This window comes from Lynx canadensis, chromosome A2, assembly GCF_007474595.2.
Source record: "Lynx canadensis isolate LIC74 chromosome A2, mLynCan4.pri.v2, whole genome shotgun sequence".
Lineage (NCBI taxonomy): Eukaryota > Metazoa > Chordata > Mammalia > Carnivora > Felidae > Lynx > Lynx canadensis.
In genome coordinates this window covers 139,751,936-139,776,683 of record NC_044304.2, presented here as the reverse complement: position 1 = coordinate 139,776,683, position 24,748 = coordinate 139,751,936, and the positions used below count along the sequence as shown (strand labels likewise).

The window sequence follows — 24,748 nt, the reverse complement described above, 5'->3', positions numbered from 1 at the left end:
CCCAGTCCAGCTTCTCCCTCTTTTCTCGTTTCCCTTTTTATTCATGCTTCCTAAAAGGAGAGTTTATATTTGCTGTCTTAAGTTTTACAACTTGTCCCCCCTTTCTCTCCTACACATTGGCTCCCTCTCTCTTCCACACCATGAACTCTTCTCTGTCAAAGGTGACCTCTGGTGATAAAGACTCTTCTTAATTAAAAAATGTAGTCTAAATTTAGTTGACTTCTCTTGTGGCATTTAATTCTTTTTCTCTTGAGATGATCTCCCCTCTGGATAGCAAATAGATCATATCTTGCCTTTTCCTTCTCTGACGCTGCCCCTTTCTTGGATCCAGTTCTTTTCCCAACTGTTTAAATGTAGGTATTTAAGAGTTTTTTCTTCACTTTTTGTTTTTAGCTTACTTTGTCTTCAAAGCTGACTTCTGCCAAAACTAAAATAGTCCATGACCCCTCCTAACACCACCGCCATATACAAACACTACACACACACACACACACACACACACACACACACACACACACACACACACACACGTTGTTCCATCTGTATTCTTTCACTCTTTATTTTTGGTTAATGGAATCCAGGCACCCTCTAGAACTTTTCCTGCCTTTCCAAATTCTGTAATTCGTAACACATGTTAATTGTGTCTTTTAACTCCTTCTTGCCTCTCCCTAGTTCTCTAGTTAATGACCTTTGCCCTAGATCAAGCCCTTCCTGTTTTCACCTGGTCTACTGTACTTGTATGGTAACTGATTACCTGATCTCTGTTCTGTTCCATCGTCATGTCTTTGATGCTGCTACCAGTTGTTAGCGTAACTCCTGCTTGTCAACATTTCAATACCTGGGTCGCCCGGCCATCATTGGCTCTCTGTCCTCAGAGCCCAGATCCCTTGCTTGGCGCACAGTGCATTTTGCCATCTGGTCTCTGTTGGTCTGCTTGGCACAACTTTGGCTCCCCTTACCCTTACATTTATTTAATGCTTCTGCAGTATGAAAATTCTGACGTTACCCTCAGAAGACCATGGTGTCTTATGCCTTTATGCTTTCATTTCTTTTGTTTTCCTGAAATGTATTTTATTCTCCCTTTTCTCCTTTAACCCACAGGTCAAATTACAGGTTCCTGTCTTTGTTTTGTGCCTTCTTTGTCCTCAACCTTGTCCCCAGACAATGGAGTTCCTTTCCTTTTCTCCCCCCTACCTCCTGCCCCCTTGCATAGGCTGCAGTTCTTGCTTTTATTTGATTATTTATCCTGTCTCTCTCTGGTTGTGTGAGCTTTGAGGGCAGGGTCTCTGGCTCATTCACTCTTGTGTCCCCTCAGTACTTAGCAAAATGCCTCACAGGTGGTTATCTAGTAAATATGTATAAATAACACGTATTTTGACTGAGTTAGTATGGCTTCACCTGTGGTTTTATAGGGTAGTTAAGACTCCAGAGACTCCTTATTATCCTTGCTTCAAAAACATTGTCGTGTTCCTTGGTAGAATTTAGCACTGTGTTAGGCAGGAGAAGTTGAGAAAACATAAAATGCCTGCCAACTTAAAGTATCAAATACCAAGTAATTAAAAGCTCTTCTGAAGCCAGTCCTAAGGTATTTATTTTGCACATTAAAAATATCTTGCTGTTTCCAGCTATACACACAGCTACCAAATTTTTAAAAGTTGTTTGTCTCAACTCCAAATAATCTCCCATAGAAATAATGTTACTTACAGCATTTCAGTATTTCTAGATCAGGGTGCAGTCTGGAGACAGAAAGCGCACAATTGAGCAGGGACAATTAAATCAATGAGAGATTGGTTACCATGGGTAAGGAAAGCTGAAAAATATGGGGACACAGCACCTGGGGAAGGAACAAATCTGGGAAGGGTTCCACTCCCTGCCTCTCAAAGGCTGGGATCCGGTCCTCGTTGGAGATGATGGGGCATGTCCTACTGCATGGCAGAGACATTTCACTGAAGCACTACACTAGTGGGACTCAGGGGTGGGAGGGGGTCTGCCTTCTGAGGTACTGCACTGCAGAACTCACTGGAAATCTGCCAGTGGGGGTGGTGCACTGGGAAGTCACACTCAAGCCTGGGGAGAAGCTGTCCAGGGGTTGGTACCACATGCCTCCAGGTATGAGAAGAGAACCAGAAGGAAGAGCCCTCTTCCTCCAGTGTCCCTCCAACACCCTGTAAAGTGGTGCTAGCTGACACAGGCAGGGTACTGGAAGGGTAGCACAGAAAAGCAATAAATTGACTACTTTGACCACTGAGCTTATCTATGTCCCCATTTAACAATATACCTGTATCACAGGAGTTAGAAAAAATACATAAATGTAATTTATCTTGAATTCTAGTGCCTAGTGAGAGTTGTGCAGTTAGATGATTAGAAAGGAGATGAAGGCACTCCCATGTGTATCGAAGTTGTTAATGGTATTCTTGGACAAGGTACATCATTAAATGTCTTCATTTTCATTGATCTGCGTAAAATAAAGGCATTATTGTTACATCTGTCACTTAAGAATTAGTTGCAGCTTAGAAACCTAGAAAATAAGAGTATTTTATGTAATAACTGAGCCACAGCTGGTAAAGAGGAAGCGTTGTGTGTAGGTCTTAAATGTTTGCCTAATACAGAGTTTACAACCCCTATTTCAGTACATTAGTCGACCAAAATGTTTGAAGAATCAGGAATCTTCTGGCCAGTGAGCAAAGATAGGAATACATATTTTGTGTGAATGACTTTAAAAGGAGAAAAATAAAATGTTGGAGAAAGGTTTGGAGTTAGGTGACAGTCAATGGAACTAGTGAGGTCAGTTTATATGGAATGTGTGTCCTGCTTACTGACATGCAGACAGACAAGAGCCTATCTAGTCTAAGTAGTGGGCTCATAACTTGGGGTGCCAGTTCTTTGGGTAAAAGTTAACAGGGATTTTTGTTTCATAAGCTTCACAGATGAAACTCTTGGGACTGCACTATATAATCCTACATGCTCTTTGGGAAGAATTTGTCATTATAGGAAAAGAAGGAATAAAATCAGTCTTGTCTGATTCATAGTGGATTCTTAGGACTATTGACAAGAAAATCGGTATTTGAATCTTGACTGATATTTGCTCATTTTGGGGTCTGTAACTTAGAAGAAAGGAGATGCTTAAGGCCAAGTGTGAGTTGTTGCACAGTAAGACCTTATTATCCATTTCTTCCTGTTTCATGAACATTCCTCTTCTTTTCTCTCTCTCCCTCTGTATCTCTCCCACTCTCCCCCTCCCCCTCATTGTCTTTGTATTTTATTTCTTAACCTGGTATTAGCAGACTGCTAGATGCTTCTTAGAGAGTTTGCTTTTCTGTCATGCATTTTTACCAGCTATGAGACATGTGGGAGAAGTTGGTGGACTAGTCAAGTCAGGGTTGTGGAAGGTTATACCCTAACCCCCAGCTGTGGGGCAGTTTTGTTTAACAGTTATACGTGCTAAGTATTGATTTGGATACTAGACTTACCACACTATTGGACTTAAGATCCTGACTCAAATAATTGGAACTCCTCTCCCCGCTAAAAACCTAGCCTAAACCCTTAAGTACAGATAAAAACGCTGAGTTGATGTCTCCAGTTACCTACTTAACTCTGAAAAAATTCAGTTGCAGAGATGCCTAGGACCTTCCGGTAGAGGTGCATGTAGTTTGGGTTGGCTCATATTATAGATTTCTCGCCATTCATTACTGCCTCTTGTAAATGTTTCGTCATTTTAGAAGATTTGGGTCCTCCATTATGTTATTAGTTACCATGTGCTAGAAAACATTTTTAATCATTGTAGAATATTTGTCCTCATTCTGAATAGATGGCTAAAAGCAAGTGTTTTTGCCCAGTTGTAAATGGTTTTTTGGTTTGTTTTCTTTGTGTCTTCTAGGTTTTTCTGAAGAGTGACCGAGTGGCAAGAATGGTTCAGAGTGGAGGATGTTCTGCTAATGACTTCAGAGAGGTGTTTAAGAAAAACATAGAAAAACGTGTGCGGAGTCTGCCAGAAATTGATGGCTTGAGCAAAGAGACAGTGCTCAGTTCATGGATAGCCAAATATGATGCCATTTACAGAGGTGAAGAGGACTTGTGCAAACAGTCCAACAGAATGGCCCTAAGTGCTGTGTCTGAACTGATTCTGAGCAAGGAACAACTCTATGAGATGTTCCAGCAGATTCTGGGTATTAAAAAACTAGAACACCAACTCCTTTATAATGCATGTCAGGTAAGTGGTCCATATTTCCTATTGCCCCGTCTCAGAAGGCACATCAAATGTTTAAAAACCTGTGAAAATGTATGTTTTATAATCAGTTGGCTGAAGAGTTGAGTGGAAATGAATTTTAGTAAATTGAGTAGTGGTATTTGAAAGAAACTTTGAAAGATGCATTTGATGGAGAACCTTTTATCCCGTGAGTAGTTGTTCCCATGCATCCTATTTGAGGACATCAGATTTTCACCTATTGGGTATATATAGGGCATGCCCCAAGTACAAAAGTGAAAATAATCTGTTATCTGAAGAAGTTGGGCGATTTAAAATAAACAGGTATTCCTGAGTGCAAAATAATTTTTTCATAAAGATATGCTGGTCTTTTGAGTTTTATGGAAGTAATTGAAATTTCAAACTTTTTTCTTTAACCCATCCAGATAGAAATGAAGATATTGCTGAACTATGTAATTAAGAGATGACCAAATTAAAAGTATTTTTTCTCTTCAGATGTTATTTGTAACCATACATAGGAAAAATGGAATAAAATATATACCGCACCTTTCATCTTTGGACCCTGTGATTTGTCTAATAATGTAGTCATTTCATATGTGCATTTTGTTTGCTTGTTTTAGTGGTATAAATTATTTAACTATGCTTTAAAATACAATTCACGTTGACAAAATTCAGCATTTTGAAATTCATGCATTCATGAAGAGTTGTACTGCTATAATCATATATTCACGTTTTTCATCTTTTCACAAATCTCAGTTTCTGTGTTCTGTGTGTATCATTTGCATTACGAACTTGTGGATCAATTCAAATGAATAAATTGACAGTTAATAGTAAAGCAATGTAGCATCTTAACTATGAACAATTTATGCATTCATAATTGTTTTTCACTGTTATCAAACCGGATGGTTATTTGATAATAGTGGAGGATGACAGTAAAACCAAAATCTGTTTTAAAAGATCTTTGTATTTTTAATGAAACAGTAGCCCACTTGTACAGTTAAATTGATGAGCGTGACTTAATGAAATCCATAATCACATAGTTGGTAGATATTTATTGAGTTAGGTGTGGGAGAAACCAGGCTGAGCAAAACAAAGTATTCTCCATATCTCCATATGTTGAAGTCTAATAGAGCAGATAGACCTCTAAAATGAATTATTACAAATGCATTGGAATTTATACTGGTGTTAGAGGGTCATAAAATTTCTGTGAACCTATCAGTTTATTTTTTTAAATGATAACAGTGTTGTATCTTTTTATGTAAGTAATTCCTTTATATAAAAATCCCTCTATTTCTGATAATTTTCTTATTTTGAAGTCTGCTTTGTCTTAAACTAATATGACTACTCCAGCTTTCTTTTGATTAGAGTTAGCCTGGTGTCTTTCTCTGTTTACTGGTAACCAATCTGATTCCTTATGCTTAAAGTGGGGTTTTTTTGTAGACAGCATAAAATTGCCTCTTGGCTTTTTCTCTTTTAATCCAGTCAGACATTGTCTTTCAATGGATGTGTTTAGACTGTTCATGTTTCAAGTGATATCGTTTGTTTTCCATTCTGTTCCTTTGATCTATAGGTCTATTTTTGTGCCAGTACCATACTGTCTTGATGACTACAATTTTGTAATATAGCATGAAATCCACTTTTTTTCTTTTTCATGATTGCTTTGGTCATTCGTGGTCTTCTGTGGTCTCGTACAAATTTTAGGCTTGTTCTAGCTCTGTGAAAAATGCTGTTGGTATTTGGATAGGAATTGCATTAAATGTGTAGGTTGCTTTGGGTAGTATAGATAGTTCATGAGCATGGAATGCCCTTCCATTTCTTTGTATCCTCTTCAGTTTCTTTCATAGGTGTTTTAGTTTTCAGGGTACAGGTCTTTGACCTCTTTGGTTAGTTTATTCCTAGGTATCCTGTTGTTAGTACAATTGCAAGGGGACAACGACATTCAGAAGAGTGAAACTGGACCACTTTCTTACATTATGCACAAAAATAAATTCAAAATGGATGAAAGACCTAAATATGAGACAGGAAACCATAAAATCCTAAAGGAGAACATAGGCAGCATCCTCTTTGATCTCAGCTGCAGCAACTTCTTACTAGACCTGTCACCGAAGGCGAGGGAAACAAAGGCAAACATGAATTATTGGGACTTCATCAAGATAAAAAGCTTCTGTACAGCGAAGGAAACAATACACCACTAAAAGGCAGTCTACAGAATGGGTGAAGATACTTGCAAACGACACATCTGATAGAGGGTTAGTGTCCAAAATCTATAAAGAACTTGTTAAACTGAGGACCCAAAAAACAACCCAGTTAAGAAATGGACAGAAGACATGAACAGACACTTTTACAAAGAAGACATCCAGATTGCCTAAAGACAGATGAAAAGATGCTTATCATCACTCATCAGGGAAATAGAAATCAAACCCATGATGGAGTTTGATTTCTCACCCCTGTCAGAATGGCTATAAAATTAACAGCAGAGGAAACATCAGGTGTTGGCAAGAATGTGGAGAAAGGGGGGGGGGGACCATTTTGCATTGTTTGTGGGAATGCAAGGTGGTACAGCCACTCTGGAGAACGATATGAGGTTTCTTAAAAAGTTAAGAACAGATCTACCCTACGATCCAGCACTGATAGGTATTTACCCAAAGGACACAAAAATACAGATTCGAAGGGGTACATGCACCTCAATGTTTATAGTAGCATTATCCGCAATAGCTGAGCTAAACTATGGAGAGAGCCCAAATGTCCATTGACTGATGAATGGATAAAGAAGATGTAGACATACGCACGCATGAGCACATGCAATGAAATATTATTCAGCCATCAAAAAGAATGAAATCTTGGGGCACCTGGCTGGCTCAGTTATTTGAGTGTCCAACTTCAGTTTAGGTCATGAACTCAGTTCGTGAGTTCTAGCCCTGCCTTTGGCTCTGCACTGACAGCTCAGAGCCTGGAGCCTGCTTCAGATTCGGTGTCTCCCTCTCTCTGCCCCTCCCCAGCTTGTGTGCGCTCACTTATGTGCTCTCTTTCTCTCTTCCCCTCTCCTCCCCTCTCCCTCCCTCTCCTTACATGCCTCCCTCTCCCTCTCAAAAATTAATAAAATCTTGGCAATTTTCAGTGATGTGGGTGGAGCTAGAATGTATTATGCTAAGCGAAATAGGTCAGAGAAAGACAAATACCATATGATTTCACTTAGGTTGAACTTAAAACAGATGAATGTATGGGAGGGGGAAAGAGAAGAGAGGGAAACCACAAGAGACTCTTTAAGGATAGAGAACAAACTGAGGGTTGATGGAGGGAGGTGGGTGGGGGATGGGCTAGATGGGTGATGGATACTAAGTAGGGCACTTGTGACAAGCACTGGGTGTTACATGTAAGTGAAGAATCACTGGATTCTACTCCTGAAATCAATATTGAACTGTATGTTAGCTAACTAAAATTTCAATAATAAGGAACTATTATAGGGGCGCCTGGGTGGCTCAGTCGGTTGGGCGTCCGACTTCGGCTCAGGTCGTGATCTCGCGGTCCATGAGTTCGAGCCCTGCATCGGGCTCTGTGCTGACAGCTCAGAGCCTGGAGCCTGTTTCAGATTCTGTGTCTCCCTCTCTCTGACCTTCCCCCATTTATGCTCTGTCTGTCTCTCAAAAATGAATAAACGTTAAAAAAAAAAAATAAGGAACTATTATAGATGCAAAAAATATGATCTGGTTTGTTGAAATTCTACAGTCTCAATTTGTGTCACTTCCTTGAATTTGTCCTTTGTCCCCTTCCCCACCCATTTTGCCTTCTCTCATTTGAATTGAATGCTTCATGGGATTCTGTTTTATGGGATTTTCTTTTGATGTACTATTTTTTTAAAACTTGTTTAGGGCTTGGTTAGTGGTTGCTCTAGAGTTTACAACCTACATTTCAAAACAGTCGGAGGTCTACATGCAAATAACATTATAAGGGCCTCAAGTGTAGTACAGTTGTCCCATGATAAAGAATTTCCAATTCCTGCTTACTATCCCTTAGGATGTCTGTCATTTATTTCGCTGACCTTTCTGTCCTTCATTTCCTTGATGTTATTATCACCCAGCACATTGTTACTATTATTGCTTTAAATAGCTAACGTTTGGGTATTGAGAATAAGAAAATCAAAAAAAGTTAAAAAAAATTATCCATTTTTACCTTCATTCATTCCTTCTCCTGGCCCTCTTTCTTCATGCAGGTGCAAGTTTCTGACTGGTGTCTTTTTCCTTATCTTTCTTCTCACATTTCTCATAAGGGAGGACTATTGGTGATGAGTTCCTTCAGTTTTTGTGTGTGAGAACGTCTTTTTTTTTCCTTCATGTTTAAAGGATAATTTCATTGGATATAGGATTATCAGCTAGTTCTTTTTTTCTATTTCAACATTCTAAAGGTTTCACTTCACAAGTTTCTTGCTTGCATGCTTTCTGATGAGAAGTCTGAAGCTCTTCTGACTTGAGTGTTTTTTTTCTTAGTTTCCTACAGTTTGAATATGATATGCCTAAGTATAGGCTTTATGATATTTCTCTTGCTTGGCATTCTCTGAGCTTTCTGGATCTGTGGGTTGGTGTTTGTCATTAAATTTGGAAAATTCTCGGCCATGATTACTTCAGATTTTCCTTCTGTCCCATTCTCCCCTTCTTCTGGAACTCTAGTTCTGTTTGTCACTCCTCTTTGATACTGTTCTCCACAGTTTTTGGATATTCATTTTGTTTGGTTGTTTAAAATTTTTGAGTTTTTTGGGGCGCCTGGGTGGCGCAGTCGGTTAGGCGTCCGACTTCAGCCAGGTCACGATCTCGCAGTCCGTGAGTTCGAGCCCCGCGTCAGGCTCCGGGCTGATGGCTCGGAGCCTGGAGCCTGTTTCCGATTCTGTGTCTCCCTCTCACTCTGCCCCTCCCCCGTTCATGCTCTGTCTCTCTCTGTCCCAAAAATAAATAAACATTGAAAAAAAAAATTTAAAAAAAAAATTTTTGAGTTTTTTTTCTCTTTGCATTTGAGATTTGGAAATTTATGTTGACTTTTCATCAAGTTCAGGGATTCTCTCAAAATCATCAGGTCTACTGATGAGCCCATCAAAGGCACTGTTCATTTCTGCTAATGTTCTTGATTGCTAGCATTTCCTCTTGAGTCTTACTTGAGGGTTCTCATCTCCTTGTTTACATTACCCATCTATTCCTGAATGTTTCTAACTTTTTCCATTAGAGCCCTTAACATATTAACAATAGTTAAACTTTCTTAAAGTGTAACATCTCTGTCACCCCTAAATCCAGTTGGAATGCTTCCTTTGTCTTTCCAGACTGTGTTTCTTTTTCTTTTTTGGCATGCTTTGTATTTTTTTGTTGAAAGCCAGACCTGTTGTATCAGATAATAAGAACTGAGATATATTTTCCTTTAGTGTGGGGGTTTACAGTAATCTGACTGGAAGTTAGGCTGTGTTTAATGTTCATTGTAACCATAGGTACAAGATTTGACTTTAGGCTTCCCTAAGTATTTCTGTTCAGAAAGAGTCTGTCTTGCATCTCTGTTAGCTGTGGTACTCTGCTGTGACACTGGAGTGATGTTGGGGAGTAGGGACTGTTCTACAGTCTGACTGAATCTTGGACTTTTGGTGGGCCTAGGTCTCAGGGCTGTAGCCTTCACAAATGCTTCTGTCCCTTGTCTAAGAGTATCACTTCCCTCCCCAACATGTGCCTATTCCTTTTCTTGCCTGAAGCATCCCCAGTCTGTTTCCTTGAAGCCGTGTCTCCTGTTCCCTCAGGTGTTCCCCCCCCCTCCCCACCCTGTAGAAGACATCAGAAGGCTGCAGAGGGTATCCTTCTTTGTCTCCAGTTGGGATAATTTTTTCCTGTTTCCTTTTGGCAAAGTCCATCCCTCTTTGTTAGGTAGAAGAATCTGGGAGGTTTAACAGTGGCTTTTCTTCCCCTCTTCCTGCCAGGTCCACATGGGGATCTTTCTTAGATCCCTACCATGAGAACTTGGTGGGGTTACTGGAAGTAAAGGCCAGTAGATTGTGGGAGTCCCCTCTGACTGCAGCCCCAGGATTTTCTCACTCTCTTCACTCAGCTTTTAGTGATGTGTCCAGATTACTAGCCAAGTAAGTAGTCATACGCTTTATGGCCTCCATAGACTTCTGCTTTCTGTGTTGTGCCTCTCTGGTTTTGATTGTGTCTCTAGGTTTTGGGATAGTGGTTTGCCCTGCAACCATAGTTCTCTGAGAAGTCCAAAAAAAAGTCTTTGATTTTCAGTTTATCCAGCTCTTAATTTTAAGAATGGGAGTGATGGCTTCCATTCTCTACACATGTCCGAGGTGAAACTACAATTCCTTTTTTTGGCTCTGGGGTTTGAAATACTTTTGGATTATTTTTTGATTGACTTGAAAATAAATTAATACTCATACATAAAGGAAGAGCTTTACTTTGGAGTAACAATCATTTTATGAAATCAACACAGTTATGAAAATAGAGGGTTAAGAAAACAGGTGATTTTTTTTTCTTTCTCTAGGGCATATGGATCTTCTATGTTCTTCCATTGTCTTTCAACAGAGGTTTAAAAAGAAAAGGTGATAGAAAACACAGATGATAGTCCATCCTTTACTGAGGAAAGGAATAGTCTGAGAAGGGGAATAGTGGAGCAGGGCTCGGGGGAGCGGAGAGAGGACCTGAAGCCAGCTGAGCTCTGGGAACCTGGCTCCAGGTAGAGGTCAGTGAAATGTATTCCACTTTTTCTGGCATCTCAGAAAAGGCTTTAAAACTTAACTAACTGTAACTCTTCTGTATTTGTTTACCCTTAGCTGGTCCCTTGTTTTTGCTGGTAGTGGTTCCCTAGGAAATCTCAAAGATGTGTGCTTGCTTCAGGGTCAGAAGCTCAGGATAGAGATCTGTTCTGTTAAGATGCGCATGATGGTGACAGCCAGTCTGTCCCTGGGACTTGAGAAAGAACAGGAATGTGAAGGGAACGGTGCCAGAACTGCAGCCTGATGCCAGCGGGAGCCTACCTGAAAGACACTGCACTTAAATGATAAAGCTAAGGATAATTGAAAGAAAAATTATTACATGTTAACAAAAAATACGAAAGAATAAGAACGATCCATGTATTTCATAGATTAGCTCTTGTGCTATGAAAGCTATCTATCAGGGGCTCCTGGATGGTTCAGTTAAGCATCCAACGTCAGCTCAGGTCATGATCTCGTGGTTCGTGAGTTTGAGCCCTGCGTTGGGCTCCGTGCCGACAGCTCAGAGCCTGGAGCCTGCTTCGGATTCTGTGTCACCCTCTCTCTCTGCCCCTCCCCCACTTGCTCTCCCTCAAAAATGAATAAATGTTAAAAAAAAATGTCACACTTTGGATTCTTTGGTTTGAGAGTCATGTGTATTGCACATTTACAGAACCAAATATTAAAAAGAGCTCATTCTAAAATGAGCAACATAACAGTATGAGAATCTGAATTTGTTAGCCATGATTTATTTGAATCAGAGTATTAGAGGTGCAGTAAAGTAACAGGTCTGAAAGACAATCTGCTGGTGGAAAGTTTAATTTCAGAATAGTTTTAAGGAAATATAGTGAATTTCAGGTAAATATAGTTATACTTTTAGAGAAAACAGTTATTAAAGGTATATATTTTATAATCTCAAGTAAGAATTTTGTCACCTATTTTTTTTATTAAAAAATCTTTTAATGTTTATTTTTGAGAGACAGTATGAGCAGGGAAGGGGCAGAGGAGGGAGACACAGAATCTGAAGCAAGCTCCATCCAGGCTGTGATCTCTCAGCACAGAGCCCAATGTGAGGCTTGAACTCCCCAGTCGCTGTGAGATCGTGTGACCTGAGCTGAAGCCAGACACCCCATTTCATGTATTTTTAACGAAAATGTGGTTATTGAAATGGTACTAGTAATCAGCTTCCTTTGAACAGAAGTAGGCTTATTAAAGTTTATTTTGAAATATGACAGGATAATATATTACGTTCAAATCGATAGTCTGCATTATCATGTTTGGGGGGGTGATGCGGGGGAGGAGAGGTGCTGGCTCTTGTCTCGTGGTATCGAAGAATGAATCTCATGGACACTAGAGAGTGAGCAAAGTGATAGAGTTTAGCGAGGGCAAGTATAAAGCTCTCAAGAGTGAGAGGGGTTCTGACCGCATAGCCACCAAGGATTTTTGTCCCTTTTTATTGGGACCTTTACAGAAAGTTTGTGAGACTTGATGTGTGGCACTAGCCCAGGCGGGTCCAGAACACGTTTATCTTCTCCTCTTCTTCCCCAAACTCTGCTGCCACTACTGCTTCTTCAGCCTCCCACTTGCAGCCGCATTCTGCCTCCCTGAAGTTCCCTGATCTTTCCCTGCGTAATGTTAGCCCTTTCCCTATTCAATGTTAGAAATATATGTAGTGAAAAAGTATGTGCCAAGCACTGTATTGAATGATAGGAACACAGAGACCAGACCTAGTTATAGCTAGATAAAAAAAAAAAAAAAAAAGACAAAGCCCTGTTGTAAATGCCGCAGTGATGTGAGTTCCTGGCTCTGTGTTCTTGAGATTGAAAAAAATACAGTATTGGAGGAGTGTCATGAAGATACCAGAATAAATTGCTAAAAAAGAATTATGCAAGGAGGGATGAGTAAGTGTAGAGTATCCAAAAAGGCATGGCATTAAGGGGAACTGCAAGTCTTTGTTGCTGCTGGAGTATAAGGAAGAGAGGGGCTGTGGTTTGAGAGGACATTAGCCGATGTAGGTAGGGGTGTTGCACACTGTGGAGAACAATCCAACCCTAGATGACCAGAGTCGGTGTGGTGGGGTCCTAGTACTAAATCAACACTAGTTCTTTTACTTCTTTATTTGTATTTTAAGAGAATTAGTAAGGGAGTTTTACAGCTATCCAAATCCTATCTTTTCTGCCTAAGGCAACCTTCGTTAATCTTGCATAATCCCATTACATTAACTGAAGAAAGTGATTCATCCATATTATCCAAGGGTCAAAGCAAAGTTGAGTGAAATCTTCCTCTCTAAATATTCCTCTGCCCCAGATCTCTTATATTCTGAAGACTGCAAGAACTCTAAGTGATACTACAGAACTGTTGTAAATTTTAAGGGACAAGTGGGACTGATTCACAAATGGTTAGAAAGTAGCATTCAGGTCTATGATACCTTTTCTGTGGGATTTTAGCTTTGGAGTTGAAGCACTTGAGTTTAAGAGTTTTAAGGAAATGGGCAAATCTAGGCAGTTGCGAGGTTCTTTGCTCCTCTCATTGTGAGAGTCTTGCCTTGGAAGACCTGCATTCAGAATGTCAACGGCAAATGGAAGAGCGAGGAGTGTGAATACTCCGAGGAAATTGGTATCTGCCTTGCACCACTACCCTCTTTTCTTCTCCACTAGTGCTGTGTGATTTGATAATACTTCTTGTTTAATATAATTTGTCTGCTTTGGCAAAAATAAAAGCACACCCTACAGAGGCAGTTACATTTGGTAACAAAAATCATTTTCAAAATTAGAAAATAAAGCTGTAGAAATGACCATTTGCAGGGTGTATCTTTCAAATCCCCAAAATGCTTGAGGAAAATGTTGAAATAAATGTCATTAAATGGCAGTTATGTTCTAGGATGCCTCAAGAAGCTTAAGACTTAAAAAATGAGTTGATTTTATAGTCTCTGATTTTTCAAATTCTGTAATTATAATTGGAATGGCCATAATATTTATGTACATGTTCACTTTTTAAAATGAAGGTGTCATGATATAAATTAGGACTCTGATTTCATTTCAATGAATTTGAATATCTGATTAACATTAAATCAGTTTTCTCTCTAAATTAAAAATTTTAATTGTGAATACATTTCTAATATATTAAACCAAATTTTAGGTTTTATCAACAAGTTTTGCTTCATTCAACTGTGCATTATTTTGTTTTTTTACCTTTGGCCCATCTCTGTAAGAGAACTACATAAGAATATGCCTAAATAAGATTTCTCCCAAAAATGTTTTACTTTGCTTTTTCCCAAATCTCACTAGATAACAAATATAGGCTACCTTCAGATATTCCTTGCATTTATTTTAGGGTTTTCTTTACCCAGATCTAGCCTATGCAAATTAAGATATTAACTTTTCCATTTTTTTAAATAAGTACAAATCTTCAGAGATCAGGCATCTTTGTAGTAGTAATAGCTGAGCCAGGGTGGAGGTGTATTTTTGCTAATATATTTCAAGACCTGTTCTCAACTCTTCATAAAAAAGGATCATATGCATATGCTGTTTCAAGTATAATAAGCAATTGTATCTTTTTCATGATTGTTCATGAAAATATTCTATGGAAATTAAAATGAGGTATCTACAAATGTCAGGGAGAATGCAAAAATGACAGAATTTGATTTTTTCAAGTTATCTGCATATGGTCAGGGGACAGATCTATAAAGAAAACGTAATGGTATAGTTAAAAAGTGTGATCCTGAGGCTATGTATACTGCACAACGTGGGCATGTGTGTGACTGTATTTTAATTTGACATGGGTTAATTGGCACAGCTTTCTCTAGTTCTCCATCCTGGCTGCACATTAGAATGATCTAAGGAGCTTTAAAAACCACTCAATGCTTCGGCCCCACCTCAGACTAAGTGAAACAAACCACAGAAATGGGGCCCGCTGTCTGGTTTTAAAAAGCCTTCTACATTACGCTGATGAAGATGCCCAGTACGGTTGGGGACCCCTGGCCTGACTGCCCATCGAGGACTTAATGCCATGGTGAGCTCAAACCATAGAAACAGTTTGAGAACTGTCTGAGAACAGTCTACCATTGTGCTCAGGAAGAGGAGTGTTTGGGCAGTGTGGAAAACCTATTTTCCTTTGTAGCTTTAATGAAGGTTCTAAGAAGGCACAAATTCCTGAATTTTAGAAGATGGGTAGAAATTTGACCGCCAGGTAGGTAGAAAATAACATTTACAAAGGCACAAGGAGAGTGAAAAGCCTTGGAATTTGTTAGGAAGGTATGTTGTGTGTATTGCTGGAGTAGAGGACATGAGGCTAAAAAGGACTTGGATATTAAGGGTCTGTAACTGCTAGCTGGAAGACCTTAGAATTTATTATGGGCTGGTAACAGAGCTAGGCTGGAAGAAAAGAAATGACAGGAGCAAGTTGGGATTCTGCAAAGCTTTTGTTCCGTGGCCTAAAAAATAGATTGCCAGTGGTCAATATCGTGCCTCACCCAACCTGTGGGCATGACGCAGCATTATTAAAACAGAAGTGGGTAGGGGCTCCTGGGTGGCTCAGTCTGTTGAGTGTCCGACTTCGGCTCGGGTCATGATCTCACAGTTGGTGAGTTCGAACCCCGCGTCAGGCTCTGTGCTGACAGCCTGGAGCCTGCTTCGGACTCTCTCTCTCTCTCTCTCTCTCTCTCTCTCTCTGTCTGCTCCTCCCCTGCTCACACGCTGTCTCTCTCTCTCTCAAAAATAAATAAAGATTAAAAAATTCAAAAACAAAAGTGGGTCAGGGACCTTCGTGTTAATCCTTCAAGTAATCTCCATGCCCTGTCCCTTGCCCTGCTGTGGTCCTGTTTTATCTCTCTGTTGCTTATGAAGTTCCTAGACTACTGGCTTTGACCTAGGAGTCTGTTGTCGCATTCTCTTAGATCCATCCCCTGTATTGTGCTTCACAGTCCTGCTGGGCTCCTCACATACTTGGGAACTTGGCCTTGAGTCAGAACACTGCAACACCTGTTTGCAAGGAAAGGGACAAAGAAGTCTGGGAATGCAGGCAGAAGCTAGGAGTCAACTTGGGTCTATAACTTAAGACATACCATTCTCTAGAACTTTGATTAAGACTGCCTATTCCTCTCTTTCTTTTTGTAGGAAAGATCCTATGCTTTAATGGCTATCTTCCCATTTGTTAACGTTTACCTGATTCAATGTTTATGTTAACCATGGTCTGATGAGGCATCTTTGATTAAGGTTTTCTTTCATCATAGTACCTACTCTAGTCCAGCACTGTTCTAGGCTTTCAATATATGCTGTTCCCTCTTCTCAAGGAGCAACATCTTGGGGAGGGAAAAGTGTGGGGGAGAAATCAGAGGAGTTCTGTTTTATACATGCTGAAAACAAAATACTAAATGTCCACATGGAAAAGGCAGGTGGTAGATGGATGTGCAAACCTGAAATGCCAGTGAGTGGTCTGGTTGGAGATACATATTTGGGAATCATTTAGATAAAGTTAATATTTGAAGCCAGAGGCCACTATGAGATCATTTTAGGACAGTCTGGAGCTCAAGAAGTAAAAGGGCCCAGAAAAGAATCCTGTGGACACCAGGATTCAGAGGCTGCACAAAAGGCGAATAGCCAGGGAAGTAGGAGGGAAACCATAGCATGTGGTATCAGGGAAGCCAAGAGAATGCCCGTCAGAGAAGGAGAGGGTTTATGCCACAAGCTTCTCAGAGGTCAGGTAAGAGGAAAATGAAATGACCCTTGTATTTGTCATGGTAGAAGGCACTCTTGACTGTCTTGGAGTGGATTAAGAGAGGAACCAAGAAGGCAAGAAAATGGAATTAACAGTAAATTCTTTAGGGGATTAGGCAGTAACATAAGACATTTATATATTCAAGAAATTCCTTCTATATAGTATATTGAATCGTTTTATTTGTTGGCAACTTACTGTGTGCCAAGCTCATAGCACCAGACTTTCTTCTTGTTTATTATTTTTGGATTTATAGAAATGTGTGGCCCAGAGAATTTAACACCTGTTCCTTTTGGTAGATGGTTAGAGTAACTTTTTGGCTTTTATAATGCACTTAAAAAAATTTGAAAGGCTGAGGGAAAGGGATTGATACATACTCACAAAAGAATACCTGCTGATATTTAATGCTTTTTAGCTGATTATCAAGGTCATAATATCCTAAATCCTCTTTGCTTTAGACTATAAAAAATTTCCATTTACCCTAATCACATTAGAGCAGGGCCAACTGATCATTATCTTAGTAAGATTTTGCTTGTGTAATGGGTGGCAGTGATTGATTCTGGCTATTTATTACAAACTTCTAGAAAGGCCTCTGTTATTATTAAATGTTGAAAATGATGTTCTTTTCTGTTTATGAGTGTTTTCTTGATTCTGATGTGAAGGTCTCCAGATTAACAAGGCTTACATCTCAGTCTGTGAATCCTCATCAGAGGTTTGTGAACTCATTTTGTACATGGTATGATACTAAGAGCAATAGTGTTTGAAATTAGAAACAGACTCACTACCCTATTTTTGAGAAATGAGATGCTACTGTGTTTTTGTTGCATTGAGCTAGATCCACTGAAAAAATACTGCAGTGATAAAACACACCACCACTCACTGTGTTTTGCTTATTTTGAGTATTAGTGCCTTTTTACCCTTTTTACGTAGGTCAGCTCCTCCCTCTCCATTCTGTCTCACTATAGCCCAGGGCAAACTGATGAATCTGAGACTCCTGAGACACAACAGGTTCAAAATGCCATTTGTTCGCATCCCAAACACGATTCTTCTTTTATTTGTGTCAGCCTTCTGACTCATAACCATCGGTCCTTCTATGTCTTCCCAGCCCAATTACCTGCACTGCTGCTTTCTCCATAATGCCGTATCATCTCTCTTATTTGTTTTTTATTATGAAATTTATTGTCAAATTGGTTTCCATACAACACCCAGTGCTCATCCCAACAGGTGCCCTCCTCAATACCCATCACCCACACACCCCACCCTCCCACCCCCCATAAACCCTCAGTTCTCAGTTTTTAGGAGTCTCTTATGTTTTGGCTCCCTCCCTCTCTAACCATATTTTTTTCCCTTCCCCTCCCCCATGGTCTTCTGTTAAGTTTCTCAGGATCCACATAAAAGTGAACACATGGAATCTGTCCGTCTCTATATGACTTATTTCACTTAGCATAACACTCTCCAGTTCCATCCACGTTGCTACAAAAGGCCATATTTTATTCTTTCTCATTGCCAAGTAGTATTCCATTGTGTATATAAAGCACAATTTCTTTATCCATTGGTCAGTGGATGGACATTTAGGCTCTTTCCGTAATTTGGCTATTGTAGAGAGTGCTGCCATAAATATTGGGGTACAAGTGCCCCTATGCATCAGTACTCCTGTATCCCTTGGGTAAATTCCTAACAGTGCTACTGCTGGGTCATAGGGTAGGTCTATTTTTAATTTTTTGAGGAACCTCCACACTGTTTTCCAGAGTGGCTGCACCAGTTTGCATTCCCACCAACAGTGCAAGAGGGTTCCCGTTTCTCCACATCCTCGCCAGCATCTATAGTCTCCTGATTTGTTCATTTTGGCCACTCTGACTGGCGTGAGGTGATATCTGAGTGTGGTTTTGATTTGTATTTCCCTGATGAGGAGCGATGTTGAGCATCTTTTCATGTGCCTGTTGGCCATCTGGATGCCTTCTTTAGAGAAGTGTCTATTCATGTTTGCTGCCCATTTCTTCACTGGGTTATTTTTCGGGTGTGGAGTTTGGTGAGCTCTTTATAGATTTTGGATACTAGCCCTTTGATATGTCATTTGCAAATATCTTTTCCCATTCCATTGGTTGCCTTTTAGTTTTGTTGGTTGTTTCCTTTGCTGTGCAGAAGCTTTTTATCTTCATGAGGTCCCAATAGTTCATTTTTGCTTTTAATTCCCTTGGCTTTGGGGATGTGTCAAGTAAGAAATTGCTGTGGCTGAGGTCAGAGAGGTTTTTCCCTGCTTTCTCCTCTAGGGTTTTGATGGTTTCCTGTCTCACATTCAGGTCCTTTATCCATTTTGAGTTTGTTTTTGTGAATGGTGTAAGAAAGTGGTCTAGTTTCATCCTTCTGCATGTTGCTGTCCAGTTCTCCCAGCACCATTTGTTAAAGAGTCCTCTCTCTTATTTCCATGGTCATTGCCCTTGCTCCAGACTTCACTTATGAGCACAGCATATGGAGCATGGCAGTAATTTAACTGCTTCCCCCTCCCAACATTAATGTATTTTTGTTGCCGGATTAGTATTATTGGAGCACCATCCCATTCTCATCATAACCCAACTATGAATAGGAAAGAAAAAAAAATGGCTCCTCTCTGTCAACAGAATGAAGCTAACACCACCTCAGTGTTCAATCTGGCTCCCATGTGCCTTGCTTATGTTATTTCCTATGTAACAAATCTTTACATACCCTGTGTTCCATGTAAATTGAATTGCTCCCTGTATTTTCTTATATTTTAATTTTGTCTCTTAATATTCTCTTCACTTCAAATTCCATATTCTTCAAGACGCAAGAGAAGGTCCACTTGCATGAAGATTTCCCTGCTCCTGTCCCCATTTTTTCTTAAATACTGGGAGAGGACCCCAAAAAAATGAGAAATTTACAATTCCTTATTACCCAAAAGCCTACCATATTCTACTTTGCATTATATTTATATATGCCTCTTCTACTTCATTGAACATGGGATATTGAATCTTTGTATCGTTAATTTGACAATATTTAATGTGCTTCCTATTGTGGGTACTCCTGGATAGAGCGAATGACAGAAAGAATGGAAATTGAGTGTGAGGTAGTTAAGTTGAACCCTGCACTCAAACTGCCCTGCCCCTTATTAACTATGTGACCTTAACCCTGGATAATTGCTTAAAGCAGTCTGTGCTTCAGATTTTTCATAACTAAAATGGGATAAAGTTATCACCTATCCCATAGGGTTGCTTTGAGGCTTAAATGCCATCATGTTTATAAAAACATAGAAGAGTTTCTTATATGTCGTAAGTGCTGTATAAATTTAATTCTTATTAATCTTGATGAAGCTGGAGTTCTAATGTACTGGGACAAAGTTTTCTAATATCCTTGATTAGTGTCTGTTACTTAATATTAAACTCTCTCAATTTCAGCATTATTTAATTATTAATGTGAATGTACACTCAACTATTGAAGTGAATATAGTTAGTAGTTGCTTGAAAGTATTAGCATGTTACTTTTGTCTGGAAGATAAAATGTTAATATAAATGAAATACTGAAGATTCTATGATATTTCAAAGTTTGCCACCTACCATTTTAGAGAATATGCATGCATTGTCTTCAGGCTATTGAAGTCTCATGGTTTTTAGATTTGAGGTTAAATTCTTATGTTCTTGCTTTTGAACATTTTGATCCATTATTTAATACAGTTCAGTTCACATAGGGTAATCTTATATGTAATTAACTCATTCATCTTTCCCCTACTTCTTTAGCATTCAAATGAAAGTGTGGTTTGGGAAATGATCTTTCTTAGTTTTATTGAAAAATAATTGACCTATATCTTTGTATAAGTTTAAAATGTACAGAATGATGGTTTGGTTCACGTATATTGTGAAATGATTACCACACAGGTTTAACCAAGTTCTGTCTTCTCCTATAGATACAATAAAAAGAAAACAGAACTTTTTTTTCCCTTGTGATGATAACTCTTAGCTTTTCCTATATATCCTGCAGCAGTCCTAGCTATATTCCTCATGCTGTACAGTATATCCTTAGTGCTTATTTATGTTATAACTGGAAGTTTGGGCTTTTTGACCACCTTCCTCCAGTTTCCTTCCCTCCCAACCCCCTCTGCCTTTGGTGACCACAATTCTGATCTCTGAGTTTTGTTTTTTCAATTAGAAAAAAAATTTTTTTAGATTGCACACAAGCAGTCCTACAGTATTTACTTTTCTATGACTTACTCTACTTAGCATAATGCCTTCAGGTTCGATACATGTTATTGCAAATGGTAGGATTTCTTCTCCTTTATGGGTGAATAATATTCCATTGTATATATACACTACAACTTCTTGATCCATTCATCCATCGATGGGCATTTAGGTTGTTTCCATGTCTTGGCTATTGTAAATAATGCTGCTACGAACATGGTGCAGATATCTTTTCAAGCTTGTGTTTTCATTTCCTTTGGATATATTCCCAGAAGTGGAATTGCTGGACCATATGGTTGTTGTATTTTTAATTTTGTGAGAATCCTCCATACTGTTTTCCATAGTGACGGCACCAAATTATAGTCCCACCAACAGTGCACACAGGTTCCCTCTTCTCCACATCCACGCCAGCATTTGTTATCTCTTGTCATTTTGATGATGGCTATTTTAACAGGCATAAGGTGACATTTTTGTGGTTTTCATTTGCATTTCCCTAGTGACTTATCAAGTTAGGCATATTTTCATGTACCTGTTGGTCTTTCATATATCTTCTTTGGAGAAACATCTATTCGGGTCCTTTGCTCATTTTTTAAATTGTGGTGTTTTGTTTTTGTTTTGATTTGTATGAATTCTTTATGTGTTTTGGATACTAACTTCTTTTAAGATGTATGGTTTGAAAATATTTTTTCATTCCATGGGTTTTCTTTTCACTGTTGGTTTCTTTTGCTGAGCAGAAACTTTTTAGCGTCCTATAGTTAATACTTGTTTATATTTGATTTTGTTGCATTTGCTTTCAGTATTGTATATAAAAGCAAATAAATCATTACCAAGTCCCCAGTCAAGGAGCTTTATTCCTTTGTTCTAGGATTTTCACGGTTTCAGGTTTTACATTTAAGCCTTTAATCCATTTGAGTTAAATATTGTGAGGGGTGGAAGATATGGGTCCAGTTTCATTCTCTTACATATGAATATCTAATTATCCCAGCATGATTTATTAAAGAGATTGTCTTTTCTCCATTGAGCATTCTTGGCTCCTTTGTCAAATATTAGTTGATTATACATTGTTGGGTTTATTTCTGGGCTCTGGACCTGTTCTATTCATCTTTGTATGTTCTCATGTCCATGCCGTACTGTTTTTGACGACTGTAACTTTATAGTATAGGTTGAAATTAGGAAGTGTGATGCCTCCTGCTTTTGTTCTTTCTCAGGATTTCTTTGGCTTTTCAGGATTTTTTGTGGTTCCATGTAAATTTTAGGCATATTTTTTCTACTTCTATAAAAAAGAAATGCCATTGGAATCTTTATAGGGTCTTCCAGGCTATGAACATGGGAAACCTTTCCATTATATGTGTTTTCTTTGATCTCCTTAATTTTATTTACCGATGTCTTGTAGTTTTCAGAGTAGAGATCTTTGACCTCCTTAGTAAAATTTATGCTTAAGTATTTTGTTTTTGATGCTATTGTAAATGGCATTTTAAAATTTCTTTTTGAGAAAATTCATTGTTACTGTATAGAAACACTACTGGTTTTTCTATGTTAATTTTGTATCCTATTACTACTAAAGTCATTGATTAGATCTAATAAGTTTTTGGTTGAGTCTTTAGGATTTTCTGTACATCAAACCTTATTCTCTACAAGTAAAGACCATTTTACTTCTTTGCAGTTCTGATACCTTTTATTTCTTTTTTGTTGCCAGGTTGTTCTAGCTAGGTCTTCTAGTATTATCTTCAATAGTAGTACTGAGGGTAAGTGCCCCTGTGTTACTCCTCATCTTAGAGGAAAAGCTTTTAATATTTCACCATTGAGTATGTTGTTAGCTATGGGCTTATTATGTTGAAATAAGTATGTTCTTTCTTCCTTCTGGGAAATGCATTTTTAAGACTCTTAGAACTGTTCTACAAGGACCCATGGCAGAACTGCTATTTCTGAGTCAGGTTTTTTATACATAATCTATACGATAGATACAAGGGAATTCTTTCAATGCTTTGCCTCTAGCACATGTGATGTTACCTGAATCATACATAACATCATATATGCAAGTGTCTCTTTTGAGAGTATGGGAATAACTTCATTTTCTCATTATATTCTTTTTGTTGTATGACATTACAAAGAGAGTTTACCATGTTGTTGGCTGATTCCCAGTGACCAAGAAAAAGGGAGGAAAGAGGTTTTGGTTTTTTCAGGGGGATTGACTCACAGAAGATGGGTCAGCTTGGAGGGAATGTCTTGGACATTCTTTGTATTTGAATTAAAATTTACACTAGTTCTTTGAATTCCCCTATCCAAGATGGAGTTGTTTTACCCCTCTGGGTAGGCTGGGCTGACAAGAGGCATACATTGCAGGCTGAGGTAGTGGTCATAAATATCTGAAGTTCAACAATAATAGGAAACTATGAAAGATATGTCATGAGATAGTGCCTGCTTTATTATTAAATGATTGGTAAGGTAATCTCAGATTTTAAGATTGATCAGGACAGTGAAGGTAGGTAAGAGAAATGTCGCTGGCAGAAGAAAGAAACACAAGCAAAATGCATGTCTGGGAAAATGTAACATGTTCAGTAAACACTAAACAAACTGACTTGTATAGATAATGGAATTATCCAAGAGCTTAAAAATATAGATTGGTACAAAATTTGGGAGGACCTTAATACTAAGCTGAGGTGTTTGGGTATCATTCTCTCTATTCATATTGATTTATTTAGTCCTTTCTCTCCTTTCCTCATCTCTCTTCCTCCCTCTGAGATTGTAGCGTGATCAAGGGTAGTGGGAATTCTATGTAGAAATAGGAAGCTATGTTGAAGAGTGGATGATAAAGAACAGATTGTTTTTTTGAAATTTTACTTATTTTTTTAATTTACATCCGAGTTAGCATATAATGCAGTAATGATTTTAGGAGTAAGTTCCATTGATTCATCCCATATGTATAACACCCAGTGTTCATCCCAACAAGTGTCTTCCTTAATGCCCCTTACCCATTTAGCCCATCTCCCCATCCACAACCCCTCCAGCAACCCTCAGTTCTCTGTATTTAAGAGTCTCTTATGTTTTGTCTCCTTCCTTGTTTTTATATTAGTTTTGCTTCCATTCCCTTATGTTCATCTGTTTTGTATCTTAAAATCCACATAATGAGTGAAGTCATATGATATCTTTCTCTGACTAATTTTGTTTAGCATAATACACTCTAGTTCCATCCATTTGTTGGAAATGGCAAGATTTCATTCTTTTTGATTGGTGAGTAATTCTTCATTGTATACATATACGACATGTTCTTTATTCATCTGTTGATGAACTTTTGGGCTCTTTCCATACTTTGGCTATTGTTGATAGCACTGCTGTAAACATTGGGGTGCATGTGCCCCTTCGAAACAGCACAAGAACAGGTTCAGTTTTAGTTTGAGGACTTTGTGGGTGCCTAAAAGGAAAGGCCTTGCCTTCAGCTGGAGAGCTGAAACTCAGGGGAAAGGCCAGTGGTATGTACTGACTAATGATACTGTTTTGAGAAGTAACTGGAGATACTCTGATATCTAGAATAGCCAAGAACCTGTGTGTGTGTGTGTGTGTGTGTGTGTGTGTGTGTAGGCATGAGGAGGTGGGGAGGCAGCACAGAAAACAGAAGTAGTAGGTAGAGTTAGGCGCTATCTTTGTGATAAATCTGTGGTTCAAGTAATAATAAAAATTAACACAATTTATAGATGAAGTAAATTAACACCTAAAGCTTTTTGATGAGTGGTTTTAGGTCCTGTTGCAAAATCCATGTATATTTGATAGTGTCAAATAAACACTGGGCTACTAGAAAATTATGTGATAAAGTGTTGAAGTGTTCTTTTGGAATCCGTGTTAGGTTTGTACTGCTTACTTCTCATGATGTATTATCTATAAATCACTGGATTTATAGATAATATAAATACAGTAGACCAGCATATGGAT

General features: G+C 38.7%; 1 protein-coding gene across 18 annotated transcripts in view; it reads left to right on the top strand.

The window, feature by feature from the left end:
• The window catches only part of CADPS2 (calcium dependent secretion activator 2), a 540,447-nt gene that overhangs the window by 188,634 nt on the left and 327,065 nt on the right, over window positions 1-24,748 (top strand). For all 18 annotated transcript variants that reach the window (XM_030308335.1, XM_030308333.1, XM_030308325.1 and 15 more), the window contains exon 3: window positions 3,878-4,210. In XM_030308335.1, coding sequence (XP_030164195.1) covers window positions 3,878-4,210 — 333 coding nt within the window. The remainder of the gene's footprint in view (window positions 1-3,877; window positions 4,211-24,748) is intronic.